Source organism: Bombina bombina, chromosome 1, assembly GCF_027579735.1.
Source record: "Bombina bombina isolate aBomBom1 chromosome 1, aBomBom1.pri, whole genome shotgun sequence".
NCBI lineage: Eukaryota > Metazoa > Chordata > Amphibia > Anura > Bombinatoridae > Bombina > Bombina bombina.
In genome coordinates this window covers 1,470,874,331-1,470,893,058 of record NC_069499.1, presented here as the reverse complement: position 1 = coordinate 1,470,893,058, position 18,728 = coordinate 1,470,874,331, and the positions used below count along the sequence as shown (strand labels likewise).

At 40.7% G+C, this 18,728-nt stretch overlaps 1 protein-coding gene across 1 annotated transcript in view; it reads left to right on the top strand.

Moving 5' to 3' along the window:
• Positions 1 to 18,184, top strand: part of NPLOC4 (NPL4 homolog, ubiquitin recognition factor) — a gene marked incomplete in the record, with an annotated part of 180,935 nt that extends 162,751 nt beyond the window's left edge. Inside the window, 1 exon segment of the mRNA XM_053706905.1 lies at positions 15,340 to 18,184. Within this exon segment, the coding sequence (XP_053562880.1) occupies positions 15,340 to 15,497 (158 nt within the window).
• Positions 18,185 to 18,728: the final 544 nt, after the last annotated feature.

Sequence of the window (18,728 nt, the reverse complement as noted above, 5' to 3'; positions counted from 1 at the left end):
TCCAGGAAGGTCAATTCATGACCACGGTGGATTTAAAGGATGCGTATCTACATATTCCTATCCACAAGGAACATCATCGGTTCCTAAGGTTCGCATTCCTGGACAAGCATTACCAGTTCGTGGCACTTCCTTTCGGATTAGCCACTGCTCCAAGGATTTTCACAAAGGTACTTGGGTCCCTTCTAGCGGTGCTAAGACCAAGGGGCATTGCAGTAGTACCTTACTTGGACGACATTCTGATTCAAGCGTCGTCCCTTCCTCAAGCAAAGGCTCACACGGACATAGTCCTGGCCTTTCTCAGATCTCACGGATGGAAAGTGAACGTAGAAAAGAGTTCTCTATCTCCGTCAACAAGGGTTCCCTTCTTGGGAACAATAATAGACTCCTTAGAAATGAGGATTTTTCTGACAGAGGCCAGAAAAACAAAACTTCTAAACTCTTGTCAAATACTTCATTCCGTTCCTCTTCCTTCCATAGCGCAGTGCATGGAAGTAATAGGTTTGATGGTAGCGGCAATGGACATAGTTCCTTTTGCGCGCATTCATCTAAGACCATTACAACTGTGCATGCTCAGTCAGTGGAATGGGGACTATACAGACTTGTCTCCGACGATACAAGTAAATCAGAGGACCAGAGATTCACTCCGTTGGTGGCTGTCCCTGGACAACCTGTCACAAGGGATGAACTTCCGCAGACCAGAGTGGGTCATTGTCACGACCGACGCCAGTCTGATGGGCTGGGGCGCGGTCTGGGGACCCCTGAAAGCTCAGGGTCTTTGGTCTCGGGAAGAATCTCTTCTACCGATAAATATTCTGGAACTGAGGGCGATACTCAATGCTCTCAAGGCTTGGCCTCAGCTAGCAAAGGCCAAGTTCATACGGTTTCAATCAGACAACATGACGACTGTTGCGTACATCAACCATCAGGGGGGAACAAGGAGTTCCCTGGCGATGGAAGAAGTGACCAAAATCATTCAATGGGCGGAGACTCACTCCTGCCACCTGTCTGCAATCCACATCCCAGGAGTGGAAAATTGGGAAGCGGATTTTCTGAGTCGTCAGACATTACATCCGGGGGAGTGGGAACTCCATCCGGAAATCTTTGCCCAAATTACTCAACTGTGGGGCATTCCAGACATGGATCTGATGGCCTCTCGTCAGAACTTCAAGGTTCCTTGCTACGGGTCCAGATCCAGGGATCCCAAGGCGACTCTAGTAGATGCACTAGTAGCACCTTGGACCTTCAAACTAGCTTATGTATTCCCGCCGTTTCCTCTCATCCCCACGCTGGTAGCCAGGATCAATCAGGAGAGGGCATCGGTGATCTTGATAGCTCCTGCGTGGCCACGCAGGACTTGGTATGCAGATCTGGTAAATATGTCATCGGCTCCACCATGGAAGCTACCTTTGAGACGAGACCTTCTTGTTCAAGGTCCGTTCGAACATCCGAATCTGGTCTCACTCCAACTGACTGCTTGGAGATTGAACGCTTGATCTTATCAAAACGAGGGTTCTCAGATTCTGTTATTGATACTCTTGTTCAGGCCAGAAAGCCTGTAACTAGAAAAATTTACCACAAAATATGGAAAAAATATATCTGTTGGTGTGAATCTAAAGGATTCCCTTGGGACAAGGTAAAAATTCCTAAGATTCTATCCTTTCTTCAAGAAGGATTGGAGAAAGGATTATCTGCAAGTTCCTTGAAGGGACAGATTTCTGCTTTGTCTGTGTTACTTCACAAAAAACTGGCAGCTGTGCCAGATGTTCAAGCCTTTGTTCAGGCTCTGGTTAGAATCAAGCCTGTTTACAAACCTTTGACTCCTCCTTGGAGTCTCAACTTAGTTCTTTCAGTTCTTCAGGGGGTTCCGTTTGAACCCTTACATTCCGTTGATATTAAGTTATTATCTTGGAAAGTTTTGTTTTTGGTTGCAATTTCTTCTGCTAGAAGAGTTTCAGAATTATCTGCTCTGCAGTGTTCTCCTCCTTATCTGGTGTTCCATGCAGATAAGGTGGTTTTACGTACTAAACCTGGTTTTCTTCCGAAAGTGGTTTCTAACAAAAACATTAACCAGGAGATAGTCGTGCCTTCTTTGTGTCCGAATTCAGTTTCAAAGAAGGAACGTTTGTTGCACAATTTGGATGTTGTTCGCGCTCTAAAATTCTATTTAGATGCTACAAAGGATTTTAGACAAACATCTTCCTTGTTTGTTGTTTATTCTGGTAAAAGGAGAGGTCAAAAAGCAACTTCTACCTCTCTCTCTTTTTGGATTAAAAGCATCATCAGATTGGCTTATGAGACTGCCGGACGACAGCCTCCTGAAAGAATCACAGCTCATTCCACTAGGGCTGTGGCTTCCACATGGGCCTTCAAGAACGAGGCTTCTGTTGATCAGATATGTAGGGCAGCGACTTGGTCTTCACTGCACACTTTTACCAAATTTTACAAGTTTGATACTTTTGCTTCTTCTGAGGCTATTTTTGGGAGAAAGGTTTTGCAAGCCGTGGTGCCTTCCATTTAGGTGACCTGATTTGCTCCCTCCCTTCATCCGTGTCCTAAAGCTTTGGTATTGGTTCCCACAAGTAAGGATGACGCCGTGGACCGGACACACCTATGTTGGAGAAAACAGAATTTATGTTTACCTGATAAATTACTTTCTCCAACGGTGTGTCCGGTCCACGGCCCGCCCTGGTTTTTTAATCAGGTCTGATAATTTATTTTCTTTAACTACAGTCACCACGGTATCATATGGTTTCTCCTATGCAAATATTCCTCCTTTACGTCGGTCGAATGACTGGGGTAGGCGGAGCCTAGGAGGGATCATGTGACCAGCTTTGCTGGGCTCTTTGCCATTTCCTGTTGGGGAAGAGAATATCCCACAAGTAAGGATGACGCCGTGGACCGGACACACCGTCGGAGAAAGTAATTTATCAGGTAAGCATAAATTCTGTTTTTACTGCCCAAACAAATAATATCACTACTATTGTCTCTCCAACTTCTGTTTATTTCGCTTTGTGATAAAAAAAAAAAGATATATACTTATTTTTTAATTCTGTCTCCAAACTATTTTCATATTCCCAACATCTAATGAAGCTGGGATGTTTCGGACCTCAAGTGCCCTGTTCATCTAGAAACTATAGACGTGTGGCACACAGCAAGATGTTGACCTTTAGATACTTCTCATTTTTTCACTTTCTGTTCTCGTCCTTTTGACATGTCACCATCCTCAGCTGCATTTGTATACCTAACCAGATACTGTTTAAGTGTAGCTGGTCACCTGTTTAGCCAGTGGTACTACATTTTGGATAGAAGGAGCTAGAGATATTGCAGAATATGGTCCCTGCAGCAAAGTATGCTTTAAATTGATTATTAGGCTGCATCTTTTATTTAACAATATATTCATGGAATGTTAATTGGCAATTCTAATACTGATTTGCCAGATGTATTGGTTCTCCTGGGACTTATTGACATCCCCCTTCTACAAGCTTAAAAAGGTCACACTTAAGGTGAAACCAACTTGCGAGCTTAATGTGCCTTTAACTTAAGAACTTTTGTAGGAATTCTCACCTTTTTAATTTCTCGTTCCTAAAAATCTGCAACATTCTTCACAAGTTAGTAAAAATGTACTTACAGCATTTTAATGATTCTGGAAAAACTTTACAAATCTATTTTTAATTTATTTGCTTGCAAAATTATTTGTTTCTCATGAAAGACTTGGTAACACAATTTACAAATTAATCTGTATGTCCAGATAGCACCTAGAATTCTAAACCTGTAAATATTCATATTTCTCTTGTAAGGTGTATCCAGTCCACGGATCATCCATTACTTGTGGGATATTCCACTTCCCAACAGGAAGTTGCAAGAGGATCACCCACAGCAGAGCTGCTATATAGCTCCTCCCCTAACTGCCATATCCAGTCATTCTCTTGCAAACTCTCAACATAGCTGGAGGTAGTAAGAGGAAAGTGGTGTAATATAGTTAGTTTTTTCTTCAATCAAAAGTTTATTGTTTTTAAATGGTACCGGAGTTGTACTATTTTATCTCAGGCAGCATTTAGATGAAGAATCTGCCTGCGTTTTTCTATGATCTTAGCAGAAGTAACTAAGATCCACTGCTGTTCTCACATATATGTCTGAGGAGTGAGGTAACTTCAGAGGGAGAATGGCGTGCAGGTTATCCTGCAATAAGGTATGTGCAGTTTAAGTTTTTCTAGGGATGGAATTTGATAGAAAAAAGCTGCTGATACCGGATTAATGTAAGTTAAGCCTAAATACAGTGATTTAATAGCGACTAGTATCAGGCTTGCTCTGATTAATGTGCAATATAAAACGTTTGCTGGCATGTTTAATCGTTTTTATATATGCTTTGGTGATAAAACTTATTGGGGCCTAGTTTTTTCCACATGGCTGGCTTGATTTTTGCCTAGAAACAGTTTCCTGAGGCTTTCCACTGTTGTAATATGAGTGGGAGGGGCCTATTTTAGCGCTTTTTTGCGCAGTTAAAATTACAGACAGAGACATTAAGCTTCCCTCAGCAGTCCCCTGCATGCTTTAGGACATCTCTGAAGGGCTCAAAAGGCTTCAAAAGTCATATATTGAGGAAGGTAAAGCCACAGTGGAGCTGTGGCAGTTGTTGTGACTGTTTAAAAAACGTTTTGTTTTTTTCAATTTGTTAATCCGTTTTTTGTATTAAGGGGTTAATCATCCATTTGCAAGTGGGTGCAATGCTCTGCTAACTTGTTACATACACTGTAAAAATTGTGTTAGTTTAACTGCCTTTTTTCACTGTTATTTCAAATTTTAGCAAAATTTGTTTCCCTTAAAGGCACAGTAACGTTTTTTATATTGCTTGTTTAACTTGATGTAAAGTGTTTTCCAAGCTTGCTAGTCTCATTGCTAATCTGTATAAACATGTCTGACATAGAGGAAACTCCTTGTTCATTATGTTTAAAAGCCATGGTGGAACCCCATATGAGAATGTGTACTAAATGTATTGATTTCACTTTAAACAATAAAGATCAGCTTTTATCTTTAAAAAATTTATCACCAGAGGATTCTGGCGAGGGGGAAGTTATGCCGACTAACTCTCCCCACGTGTCGGACCCTTTGACTCCCGCTGAAGGGACTCACGCTAAAATGGCGCCAAGTACATCAAAGACGCCCATAGCGATTACTTTGCAGGACATGGCGGCAATCATGGATAATACCCTGTCAGTGGTATTAGCCAGACTGCCTGAATTCAGAGGAAAGCGCGATAGCTCTGGGGTTAGACGCAGTACAGTGCGCGCAGATGCCTTAAGGCCCATGTCTGATACTGCGTCACAATATGCAGAAGCTGAGGAAGGAGAGCTTCAGTCTGTGGGTGACATTTCTGATTCGGGGAAACCTGATTCAGATATTTCTACTTTTAAATTTAAGCTTGAAAACCTCCGTGTATTGCTTGGGGAGGTGTTAGCTGCTCTGAATGACTGTGACACAATTGCAGTACCAGAGAAATTGTGTAGACTGGATAAATACTATGCAGTGCCGGTGTGTACTGATGTTTTTCCAATACCTAAAAGGTTTACAGAAATTATTAATAAGGAGTGGGATAGACCCGGTGTGCCGTTTCCCCCCCCCCCCCCCCTCCTATTTTTAGAAAAATGTTTCCAATAGACGCCACCACACGGGACTTATGGCAGACGGTCCCTAAGGTGGAGGGAGCAGTTTCTACTTTATCAAAGCGTACCACTATCCCTGTCGAGGACAGTTGTGCTTTTTCAGATCCAATGGATAAAAAAATTAGGTTACCTTAAGAAAATGTTTATTCAACAAGGTTTTATTCTGCAGCCCCTTGCATGCATTGCGCCTGTCACTGCTGCTTCGGCGTTCTGGTTTGAGTCTCTGGAAGAGGCCTTTCAGACAGCTACTCCATTGACTGAAATACTTGACAAGCTTAGAACACTTAAGCTAGCTAATTCTTTTGTTTCTGATGCCATTGTTCATTTGACTAAACTAACGGCTAAGAATTCTGGATTCGCCATCCAGGCGCGTAGGGCGCTATGGCTTAAATCTTGGTCAGCTGACGTGACTTCAAAGTCTAAATTACTTAACATTCCCTTCAAGGGGCAGACCGTATTCGGGCCTGGTTTGAAGGAAATTATTGCTGACATTACTGGAGGTAAGGGTCATACCCTTCCTCAGGACAGGGCCAAATCAAAGGCCAAACAGTCTAATTTTCGTGCCTTTCGAAACTTCAAGGCAGGTGCAGCATCAAATCCTCTGCTACAAAACAAGAGGGAACTTTTGCTCAATCCAAGCCGGGCTGGAAACCTAACCAGTCCTGGAACAAAGGCAAGCAGGCCAGAAAGCCTGCTGCTGCCTCTAAGACAGCATGAAGGAACGGCCCCCTATCTGGTAACAGATCTATTAGGGGGCAGACTTTCTCTCTTCGCCCAGGCATGGGCAAGAGATGTTCAGGATCCCTGGGCGTTGGAGATCATATCTCAGGGATATCTTCTGGACTTCAAAGCTTCCCCTCCTCAAGGGAGATTTCACCTTTCGAGATTATCTGTAAACCAGATAAAGAAAGAGGCATTCTTACGCTGTGTGCAAGACCACCTAGTTATGGGAGTGATCTGTCCAGTTCCACTGACGGAACAGGGACAGGGTTTTTATTCAAATCTGTTTGTGGTTCCCAAAAAAGAGGGAACCTTCAGACCCATTTTGGATCTAAAGATCTTAAACAAATTCCTCAGAGTTCCATCGTTCAAAATGGAAACTATTCGGACCATCCTACCTATGATCCAGGAGGGTCAGTACATGACCACAGTGGATTTGAAGGATGCTTACCTTCACATACCGATTCACAAAGATCATCATCGGTTCCTAAGGTTTGCCTTTCTGGACAGGCATTACCAATTTGTGGCTCTTCCCTTTGGGTTAGCTACAGCTCCAAGAATCTTTACAAAGGTTCTGGGATCGCTTCTGGCGGTCCTAAGACCGCGAGGTATATCAGTGGCCCCTTATCTGGACGACATCCTGATACAGGCGTCAAGCTTTCAGATTGCCAAGTCACATACGGACATAGTTCTGGCATTTCTCAGGTCACATGGGTGGAAGGTGAACGAGGAAAAGAGTTCTCTATCCCCACTCACAAGAGTCTCCTTCCTAGGGACTCTGATAGATTCTGTAGAAATGAAGATTTACCTGACAGAATCCAGGTTATCAAAGCTTCTAAGATCTTGCCGTGTTCTTCATTCTATTCAGCGCCCTTCGGTGGATCAGTGTATGGAAGTAATCGGCTTGATGGTAGCGGGGATGGACATAGTGCCATTTGCGCGCCTACATCTCAGACCGCTGCAACTATGCATGCTCAGTCAGTGGAATGGGGATTACACAGATTTGTCCCCTCTGCTAAATCTGGATCAAGAGACCAGAGATTCTCTTCTCTGGTGGCTATCTCGGGTCCATCTGTCCAAAGGTATGACCTTTCGCAGGCCAGATTGGACAATTGTAACAACAGATGCCAGCCTTCTAGGTTGGGGTGCAGTCTGGAATTCCCTGAAGGCTCAGGGATCGTGGACTCAGGAGGAGAAACTCCTCCCAATAAATATTCTGGAGTTAAGAGCAATATTCAATGCTCTTCTAGCTTGGCCTCAGTTAGCAACCCTGAGGTTCATCAGATTTCAGTCGGACAACATCACGACTGTGGCTTACATCAACCATCAAGGGGGAACAAGGAGTTCCCTAGCGATGTTAGAAGTCTTCAAGATAATTCGCTGGGCAGAGACTCACTCTTGCCACCTATCAGCAATCCATATCCCAGGTGTAGAGAACTGGGAGGCGGATTTTCTAAGTCGTCAGACTTTTCATCCGGGGGAGTGGGAACTCCATCCGGAGGTGTTTGCTCAATTGGTTCATCGTTGGGGCAAACCAGAACTGGATCTCATGGCGTCTCGCCAGAACGCCAAGCTTCCTTGTTACGGATCCAGGTCCAGGGACCCAGAAGCGGCACTGATAGATGCTCTAGCAGCGCCTTGGTACTTCAACCTGGCTTATGTGTTTCCACCGTTTCCTCTGCTCCCTCGACTGATTGCCCAAATCTAACAGGAGAGAGCATCGGTGATCTTGATAGCGCCTGCGTGGCCACGCAGGACCTGGTATGCAGACCTTGTGGACATGTTATCCTTTCCACCATGGACCCTGCCTCTGAGACAAGACCTTCTACTACAAGGTCCTTTCAATCATCCAAATCTAATTTCTCTGAGACTGACTGCATGGAGATTGAACGCTTGATTTTATCAAATCGTGGCTTCTCCGAGTCAGTCATTGATACCCTTATACAGGCACGAAAGCCTGTCACCAGGAAAATCTACCATACGATATGGCGTAAATACCTTTCTTTCATGTAATTAGCAAGAGTCCATGAGCTAGTGACGTATGGGATATACATTCCTACCAGGAGGGGCAAGTTTCCCAAACCTCAAAATGCCTATAAATACACCCCTCACCACACCCACAAATCAGTTTTACAAACTTTGCCTCCCATGGAGGTGGTGAAGTAAGTTTGTGCTAGATTCTTCGTTGATATGCGCTTCGCAGCAGGCTGGAGCCCGGTTTTCCTCTCAGTGTGCAGTGAATGTCAGAGGGATGTGAAGAGAGTATTGTCTATTTGAATTCAATGATCTCCTACGGGGTCTATTTCATAGTTTCTCTGTTATCGGTCGTAGAGATTCATCTCTTACCTCCCTTTTCAGATCGACGATATACTCTTATATTTACCATTACCTCTACTGATTCTCGTTTCAGTACTGGTTTGGCTTTCTACTACATGTAGATGAGTGTCCTGGGGTAAGTAAGTCTTATTTTTGTGACACTCTAAGCTATGGTTGGGCACTTTTTTATAAAGTTCTAAATATATGTGTTTAAACATTTATTTGCCTTGATTCAGGATGTTCAACATTCCTTATTTCAGACAGTCAGTTTCATTATTGGGATAATGCATATGAATAATCAATTTTTCTTACCTTTAAATTTGACTTTTTTCCTGTGGGCTGTTAGGCTCGCGGGGGCTGAAAATGCTTCTTTTTATTGCGTCATTTTTGGCGCTGACTTTTTTGGCGCAAAAATTTTCTTTGTCATTTCCGGCGTCATACTTGTCGTCGGAAGTTGCGTCATTTTTTTTTACGTTTTTGCACCAAAAATGTCGGCGTCACCGGATGTGGCATCATTTTTGGCGCTTAAAGCATTTAGGCGCCAAATAATGTGGGCGTCTTTTTTGGCGCTAAAAAATATGGGCGTCATTATTGTCTCCACATTATTTAAGTCTCATTGTTTATTTGCTTCTGGTTGCTAGAAGCTTGTTCATTGGCATTTTTTCCCATTCCTGAAACTGTCATTTAAGGAATTTGATCAATTTTGCTTTATATGTTGTTTTTTCTATTACATATTGCAAGATGTCTCAGATTGACCCTGAATCAGAAGATACTTCTGGAAAATTGCTGCCTGATGCTGGATCTACCAAAGTTAAGTGTATTTGTTGTAAACTTGTGGTAACTGTTCCTCCGGCTGTTGTTTGTAATGTATGTCATGACAAACTTGTTAATGCAGATAATATTTCCTTTAGTAATGTTCCATTACCTGTTGCTGTTCTATCAACATCTAATATTCAGGGTGTTCCTGTTAACATAAGAGATTTTGTTTCTAAATCTATTAAGAAGTCTATATCTGTTATTCCTCATCATTCTGATTCTGTTTCTGATAATGATTTTTCTGGTTCAGAGGATTCTGTTTCAGAGGTTGATACTGATAAATCTTCATATTTATTTAAAATGGAATTTATTCGCTCTTTACTTAAAGAAGTCTTAATTGCATTAGAAATAGAGGAATCTGGTCCTCTTGATACTAAATCTAAACGTTTGAATACGGTTTTTAAACCTCCTGTAGTTATTCCGGAGGTTTTTCCCGTCCCTGATGCTATTTCTGAAGTAATTTCCAGGGAATGGAATAATTTGGGTAATTCATTTACTCCTTCTAAACGGTTTAAGTAATTATATCCTGTGCCATCTGACAGATTAGAGTTTTGGGACAAAATCCCTAAGGTTGATGGGGCTATCTCTACTCTTGCTAAACGTACTACTATTCCTATGGCAGATAGTACTTCCTTTAAGGATCCTTTAGATAGGAAAATTGAATCCTTTCTAAGAAAAGCTTACTTATGTTCAGGTAATCTTCTTAGACCTGCTATATCTTTGGCGGATGTTGCTGCAGCTTCAACTTTCTGGTTGGAAGCTTTAGCACAACAAGTAACAGATCATAATACTCATAGCATTGTTAATCTTCTTCAACATGCTAATAACTTTATTTGTGATGCCATCTTTGATATCATTAGGGTTGATGTCAGGTATATGTCTTTGGCTATTTTAGCTAGAAGAGCTTTATGGCTTAAAACTTGGAATGCTGATATGTCTTCTAAGTCAACTTTGCTTTCCCTTTCTTTCCAGGGTAATAAATTGTTTGGTTCACAGTTGGATTCTATTATTTCAACTGTTACTGGGGGGAAAGGAACTTTTTTACCACAGGATAAAAGATCTAAGGGTAAATTTAGGTCTGCTAATCGTTTTCGTTCCTTTCGTCACAATAAGGAACAAAAACCTGATCCTTCCCCTACAGGAGCGGTATCAGTTTGGAAACCATCTCCAGTCTGGAATAAATCCAAGCCTTTTAGAAAGCCAAAGCCAGCTCCCAAGTCCACATGAAGGTGCGGCCCTCATTCCAGCCCAGCTTGTAGGGGGCAGATTACGATTTTTTTCAAAGAAATTTGGATCAATTCGATTCACAATCTTTGGATTCAGAATATTGTTTCACAAGGGTACAGAATAGGCTTCAAGATAAGGCCTCCTGCAAAAAGATTTTTTCTTTCCCGTGTCCCAATAAATCCAGTGAAGGCTCAAGCATTTCTGAAATGTGTTTCAGATCTAGAGTTGGCTGGAGTAATTGTGCCAGTTCCAGTTTTGGAACAGGGGCTGGGGTTTTACTCAAATCTCTTCATTGTACCAAAGAAGGAGAATTCCTTCAGACCAGTTCTGGATTTAAAAATATTGAATCGTTATGTAAGGATTCCAACATTCAAAATGGTGACTATAAGGACTATTCTGCCTTTTGTTCAGCAAGGGCATTATATGTCCACAATAGATTTACAGGATGCATATCTGCATATTCCGATTCATCCAGATCACTATCAGTTTCTGAGATTCTCTTTTCTAGACAAGCATTACCAGTTTGTGGCTCTGCCGTTTGGCCTAGCAACAGCTCCAAGGATTTTTATTTCCTTATTTGGACGATATCTTGGTACTTGCTCAGTCTTCACATTTAGCAGAATCTCATACGAATCGACTTGTATCGTTTCTTCGAGAACATGGTTGGAGGAAGAGTTCGTTGATTCCTCAGACAAGGGTAACCTTTTTAGGTTTCCAGATAGATTCAGTGTCCATGACTCTATCGCTGATGGACAAGAGACGTCTGAAATTGGTTTCGGCTTGTCGAAACCTTCAGTCTCAATCATTCCCTTCGGTAGCCTTATGCATGGAAATTCTAGGTCTTATGACTGCTGCATCGGACGCGATCCCCTTTGCTCGTTTTCACATGTGACCTCTTCAGCTCTGTATGCTGAACCAGTGGTGCAGGGATTATACAAAGATATCTCAATTAATATCTTTAAAACCGATTGTACGACACTCTCTGATGTGGTGGACAGATCACCTTCGTTTAGTTCAGGGGGCTTCTTTTGTTCTTCCGACCTGGACTGTGATCTCAACAGATGCAAGTCTGACAGGTTGGGGAGCTGTATGGGGGTCTCTGACAGCACAAGGGGTTTGGGAATCTCAGGAGGCGAGATTACCAATCAACATTTTGGAACTCCGTGCGATTTTCAGAGCTCTTCAGTCGTGGCCTCTTCTAAAGAGAGAGTCGTTCATTTGTTTTCAGACGGACATGTCACAACCGTGGCATATGTCAATCATCAAGGAGAGACTCACAGTCCTCTGGCTATGAAAGAAGTATCTCGAATACTTGTATGGGCGGAATCCAGCTCCTGTCTAATGTCTGCGGTTCATATCCCAGGTATAGACAATTGGGAAGCGGATTATCTCAGTCGCCAAACATTACATCCGGGCGAATGGTCTCTTCACCCAGAGGTATTTCGTCAGATTGTTCAAATGTGGGGACTTCCAGAAATAGATCTGATGGCTTCTCATCTAAACAAGAAGCTTCCCAGGTATCTGTCCAGATCCAGGGATCCTCAGGCGGAAGCAGTGGATGCATTGTCTCTTCCTTGGAAGTATCATCCTGCCTATATCTTTCCGCCTCTAGTTCTTCCTCCAAGAGTGATTTCCAAGATTCTAAAGTAGCGTTTGTTCTGCTGGTGGCTCCAGCATGGCCTCACAGGTTTTGGTATGCGGATCTTGTCCGGATGGCTACTTGCCAACCGTGGACTCTTCCGTTAAGACCAGACCTTCTATCGCAAGGTCCTTTTTTCCATCAGGATCTCAAATCCTTAAATTTGAAGGTATGGAGATTGAACGCTTGATTCTCAGTCATAGAGGTTTCTCTGACTCCGTGATTAATACTATGTTACAGGCTCGTAAATCTGTATCTAGGAAGATATATTATCGAGTCTGGAAGGCTTACATTTCTTGGTGTTCTTCTCATCATTTTTCTTGGCATTCTTTTAGAATTCCTAGAATTTTACAGTTCCTTCAGGATGGTTTGGATAAAGTTTTGTCTGCAAGTTCCTTGAAAGGACAAATCTCTGCTCTTTCTGTTCTTTTTCACAGAAAGATTGCTAATCTTCCTGATATTCATTGTTTTGTACAGGCCTTGGTTCGTATAAAACCTGTCATTAAGTCAATTTCTCCTCCTTGGAGTTTGAATTTGGTTCTGGAGGCTCTTCAAGCTCCTCCGTTTGAACCTATGCATTCGCTGGATATTAAATTACTTTCTTGGAAAGTTTTTTGTTTCTTTTGGCCATCTCTTCTGCTAGAAGAGTTTCTGAATTATCTGCTCTTTCTTGTGAGTCTCCTTTTCTGATTTTTCATCAGGATAAGGTCGGTGTTGCGAACTTCATTTAAATTTTTACCTAAGGTTGTGAATTCTAACAACATTAGTAGAGAAATTGTGGTTCCTTCATTATGTCCTAATCCTAAGAACTCTAAGGAAAGATTGTTGCATTCTTTGGATGTAGTTAGAGCTATGAAATATTATGTTGAAGCTACTAAAGATTCCCGAAAGACTTCTAGTCTATTTGTTATCTTTTCTGGTTCTAGGAAAGGTCAGAAGGCTTCTGCCTTTTCTTTGGCATCTTGGTTAAAGTCTTTGATTCATCATGCTTATGTTGAGTCGGGTAGAACTCCGCCTCAAAGGATTACAGCTCATTCGACTAGGTCAGTCTCTACTTCCTGGGCATTTAGGAATGAAGCTTCGGTTGATCAGATTTGCAAAGCAGCAACTTGGTCTTCTTTGCTACTTTTACTAAATTCTAAATTTTTGTCAGGCTTTGGTTAGAATTAAGCTTGTGTTTAAACTTGTTGCTCCCCCATGGAGCTTAAACTTGGTTCTTAAAATTCTTCAAGGGGTTCCGTTTGAACCCCTTCATTCCATTGATATCAAACTTTTATCTTGGAAAGTTCTGTTTTTGATGGCTATTTCCTCGGCTCGGAGAGTCTCTGAGTTATCTGCCTTACAATGTGATTCTCCTTATCTGATTTTCCATTCAGATAAAGTAGTTCTGCGTACAAAACCTGGGTTTTTACCTAAGGTAGTTTCTAACAAGAATATCAATCAAGAGATTGTTGTTCCATCATTGTGTCCTAATCCTTCTTCAAAGAAGGAACGCCTTTTACATAATCTGGACGTGGTCCGTGCTTTAAAGTTTTACTTACAAGCTACTAAAGATTTTCTCCAAACATCTTCACTGTTTGTTGTTTACTCTGTACAGAGGAGAGGTCAAAAAGCTTCGGCAACCTCTTTCTTTTTGGTTCGGAGCATAATACGCTTAGCCTATGAGACTGCTGGACAGCAGCCCCCTGAAAGGATTACAGCTCATTCTACTAGAGCTGTGGCTTCCACCTGGGCCTTTAAAAATGAGGCTTCTGTTGAACAGATTTGCAAGGCGGCGACTTGGTCTTCGCTTCATACCTTTTCAAAATTTTACAAATTTGATACTTTTGCTTCTTCGGAGGCTATTTTTGGGAGAAAGGTTCTACAGGCAGTGGTTCCTTCCATTTAAGCCTGCCTTGTCCCTCCCTTCATCCGTGTACTTTAGCTTTGGTATTGGTATCCCACAAGTAATGGATGATCCGTGGACTGGATACACCTTACAAGAGAAAACATAATTTATGCTTACCTGATAAATTTATTTCTCTTGTGGTGTATCCAGTCCACGGCCCGCCCTGTCTTTTTAAGGCAGGTCTGAATTTTAATTTAAACTACAGTCACCACTGCACCCTATGGTATCTCCTTTCTCGGCTTGTTTCGTTCGAATGACTGGATATGGCAGTTAAGGGAGGAGCTATATAGCAGCTCTGCTGTGGGTGATCCTCTTGAAAATTCCTGTTGGGAAGGAGAATATCCCACAAGTAATGGATGATCCGTGGACTGGATACACCACAAGAGAAATAAATTTATCAGGTAAGCATAAATTATGTTTCTTCTTTCAACATCCCAGCAGAATATTAGTTCTACATATCTTGCCTAAAAGACCATTAAATACTGTAGAATTGCATAATCAATAAGTGTGTAATAAAAAAAAGATTGCAAATAGCACTTTAGTTGCGAGTTTTAGATAAGCAGTATTTTTTCTGACAAATTTCAAAATGTACTTCAGTTTGCCAGCCCCTGGATCATGTGACAGCCATCAGCATACATACGTATAAGCTGTAAATTCTTGCACATGCTCAATAGGTGCTGGTGCCTCAAAGTGTGCATATTAAAGAGACATTATACACACATTTTTTCTTTGCATAAATGTTTTGTAGATGATTTATTTATATAGCCCATAAAGTTTTTTTGTTTTTTTTAAATGTTTAGTTTTGCTTATTTTTAAATAATATGTGTGTGCAAGTGCACCGTTATACATCAAACATTATAGTTAGAAGTGCATGCGCTTAAAGAGGGCTCACACCATTCAGCCAGCTGGTTCATAAGTTTCAGTATGGCAGTGCCTTACAAAAACTATAGATGGTTTCAAGAAAATGTTTCAAAAGCAGAAACTTTAAAATTTAAAACATTTTGCTACAATATGTCACTGTCTTGTTACTAAAGATCATCATTTTAATACCCACACTTTTCTTCCTTCCCTAGATACAGTTGGTGTTCAGCCTTCAGAACTTCATGATTTTGGAGCAACTGGAGGACCGACTCATGCAGCCTCTTCATCCATGTGGTCTTGTATGCATTGCACCTTTATGAATCAGGCTGGCACAGACCAGTGTGAGATGTGTCGGCTACCGCGGACCTAACGAGGCTGCACGCTAGGGGGCAGGCCTATAAGCCATCTGACAGTGGGCTTCATGCAAGCATCTCCCCCTTCTTGTCGCTTTAGGGCTGAGTGAGGGTCCCGTTCTGGACTCAGTTCATCAAATGCCCACTCTTCCAGAAGATCTTAGGGTATAACATAGGGAGCCACCTTTTACTCACCTGCCAGCTTTAATATACTGAGCAAGTCCAGTCTCGGCACAGTTACTCATTCAAATGTTTTGGGATATGATTCTTCAACATCCTTTATTACCCTATTCCCTGCTGCATTACTCAGTATCAGTAATACGAGTAGCTGGGCTAGAATCCATTCTGTTGTCCATGCAAAACTTCAAAATAGTTTCAAGTGGAGCTGAATCACTATCATCCTTGCCAACAAGACCTCCAGTGTACGGAAAGCACTTAATTTAAAGTCTAAATGTATTTTATGGTCTTTTTTTTTTCTCTTCATAATGTTTGATAATTTATAAATACTACTTTCCCCACATTTTCTTGGTAGAAATGCAAAATGAATAAATGATAGAGAGTTTTCAAATTTTGGGGTTTTAAACTAGTATGGAATGGTTGCAAGATTAATTTTAGTGATTATGTCCAGCAAGTATTATTTTGAATTTTATATCTAGTCTTTTAGGAATATTGAGGTGTGTAGAAGTGCAGTTGCCTATGTGACTAGTACTTTGTACAAAAACAAACAAAAAACAAGCCAAGCAATGTACTGGGTCAGTGTGCAATTCAGTTATAAAATATTTTCATTCCACACCTGGATTTTCTTTACAATTTGACCCAGAACCTCTGGTTTCTTCACTCTTTTTGTTTATCATTTCATTCCATGTGTTTATAAACCTTGTGTGTTAAGGGTGTTTTGCATGGAATAATGGTGGCTAAGGACTTCACATACTATATAGTGCTGCAGATAATGCTGTTTAAAGTCATTACCTTTTCTCAATATCTATAATTTGTTGTGTGTCAAGTCATAGGTCAGTAAGTCACATTAAGAGATGCCTGAATGTATTTAGGACAAGCGCACATTCTCATTCATGGAATCTTATATTTATCATCCTCCTGTGTGCTTTGCTGGCATTCTACACATAATCTGGGAATTGTGAAATTTGACTGAAAGTGAGACAAATACTTGTGTTATTAAATTTAGCAGTGAGTCCCTTGACTTGAAATCTCTACTCTTTGGACTACTGCATATTTAGGCTACACATAAGTAGGTGTGACCCTATAGCATGGTGACTGACAACTGGTAATAGGCCTCCTCTGAGAAAAATAAAACTTAAATGTACTCAGGAAAGGCTGTATTGCAATGTTCAATTTTAAATATTATGTAGTTATGGTACATTTTGAAGTCGGCTTGTAATCCTATATTGAGTGCCTTATTGCACTGATGGCTTAACTATAGTAGCATTCAGCCCAGTTTACTTTGCTTAATTTGTTATTTATACCCCTGCTGTTTTAAATTACTTGTGTAACCCTTTATTTCTGCCAGATGAGCATGCAACTGCATTTAAAAAACACAGAATTCAAATGGTATAATTTTTAGTGTTTTTGCAGGGGCACTGAGATAATCTGGAGCTGTTTTTAAAAAAAAATAAACACTGTGCTGGATATTTAAAAGGACTTTAAAGTCAAACTTAATGTTTTGTGGCACAGGTATAGCGTCCACATAGCTTAATTCCATGGTACACTGGTGTGTTCATGCATCTTGAGCACTACAGGTGTTTGCAACTATGCAATACATACAGTATAGTGTTTAATATGTCTGCACACTTTTGAGAATACCTTATTATGCTCTCATCTAAAGGAGCTATGTTTTGACAAAGGATAGCAAGAGAAGGAAGTCAGTTTGACAAAACAAATCATTTGGATTTTTGTTTTCAGTTACACACTGTATCTGAATAGTGAAACTTTTTAATTTTGACTTCAATGTCCTTTTTAAAGAAACAACTAATTCTCCAGCCTTCCCCACTGTGTCTAAAAACTAAACCAAAACTGCTTATGGATCCATTTAAAACCTTCAAATGTGTCTTGTGAGGAACAAAACTCTCTTAATATCTGGGATAGGAACTACATCTGGTTGACCTCATAGTCATTCTGATTACATCCATTGTGTTTATTTTTTGTGCAAAACACTTTAGAGACCCGTGCATTGCAGGGTGCCTCATTGCTGATCATACCAGATGCGTCTCCAGCTGTGAGGAACTCATTTCTTGGAATCTGGGGGCCTTTACTGTGCAGGATATTAACCTGTGAGGCTTTGGATCCCTTGCTTTGCAGTGTGACTTTTCCTACTTCTAACTAATATATATCTAAGCATCATATTTATTTTCACTCTTTCTCATCACAAACACTAATATATTAGGATTAAATCTGAATTTAGGCCCATGAACTGTTTGCCAGTATGGTATTATCATAAGATTTACAACACATAAAAGTGTTCCTTATAATATACAAATTTTCCCTTTGTATTGTGCTGAGGCTGTTCCAGACCAGGGTGAAAAGAGTTAATTTATCCATCCAACAAAGATCTAATATTTGATGTATGTTTTTTCTTTTTAATTATATTTGCTTTCTTTGGGGTTTTACAGGTGGGACAGGGTAAGGTCTGAAAGAGCAGTGTTTATTGTGGCTCTGTGGATAGAGTGAAATAAAGCTTAAAAAGTAAAAATATTTAGTTCTGTGTTTTTCTTGTAATAAGTGGACAGTCTAAGAAGAAAATCCATTGGTGTCCAAATGCTACTGTTCAAACCTATAATTAGATAATTTGGTCGCATTTGGTCAATTATATATAATACGTTTTCAAAAGGGTACAACATTAATGTAAATTGAACATCTGTAATAAGGTTAACACAAAACAATGTAAAGAGGGGCGCTGTCACTTTAAAATTGTGCAATTCTGCACAAGTAGAGACTCCGATGCTTGGTCTGAATAGATACTCAAAGTGTCTATTAAACACAAAAAAAGTGTAAATAAGGGACACTATCGCTTTAAGATTACCCAATCTGCATTGACTGGGTAAAACAAATATTTGGTATAAATTGTTACTCAGAATTGCAATAAGTGATAGGTAGATATGTAATGTGTAAATACAAATTGCAATAATGCATATATAAAATATAACCTATATGTATATATACTTCAAGGTGCAAATATTAAAAAAGGAAAAAGAAATATATATTTGTTAAATAAAAGTCTAATTGAAATGTGTGTT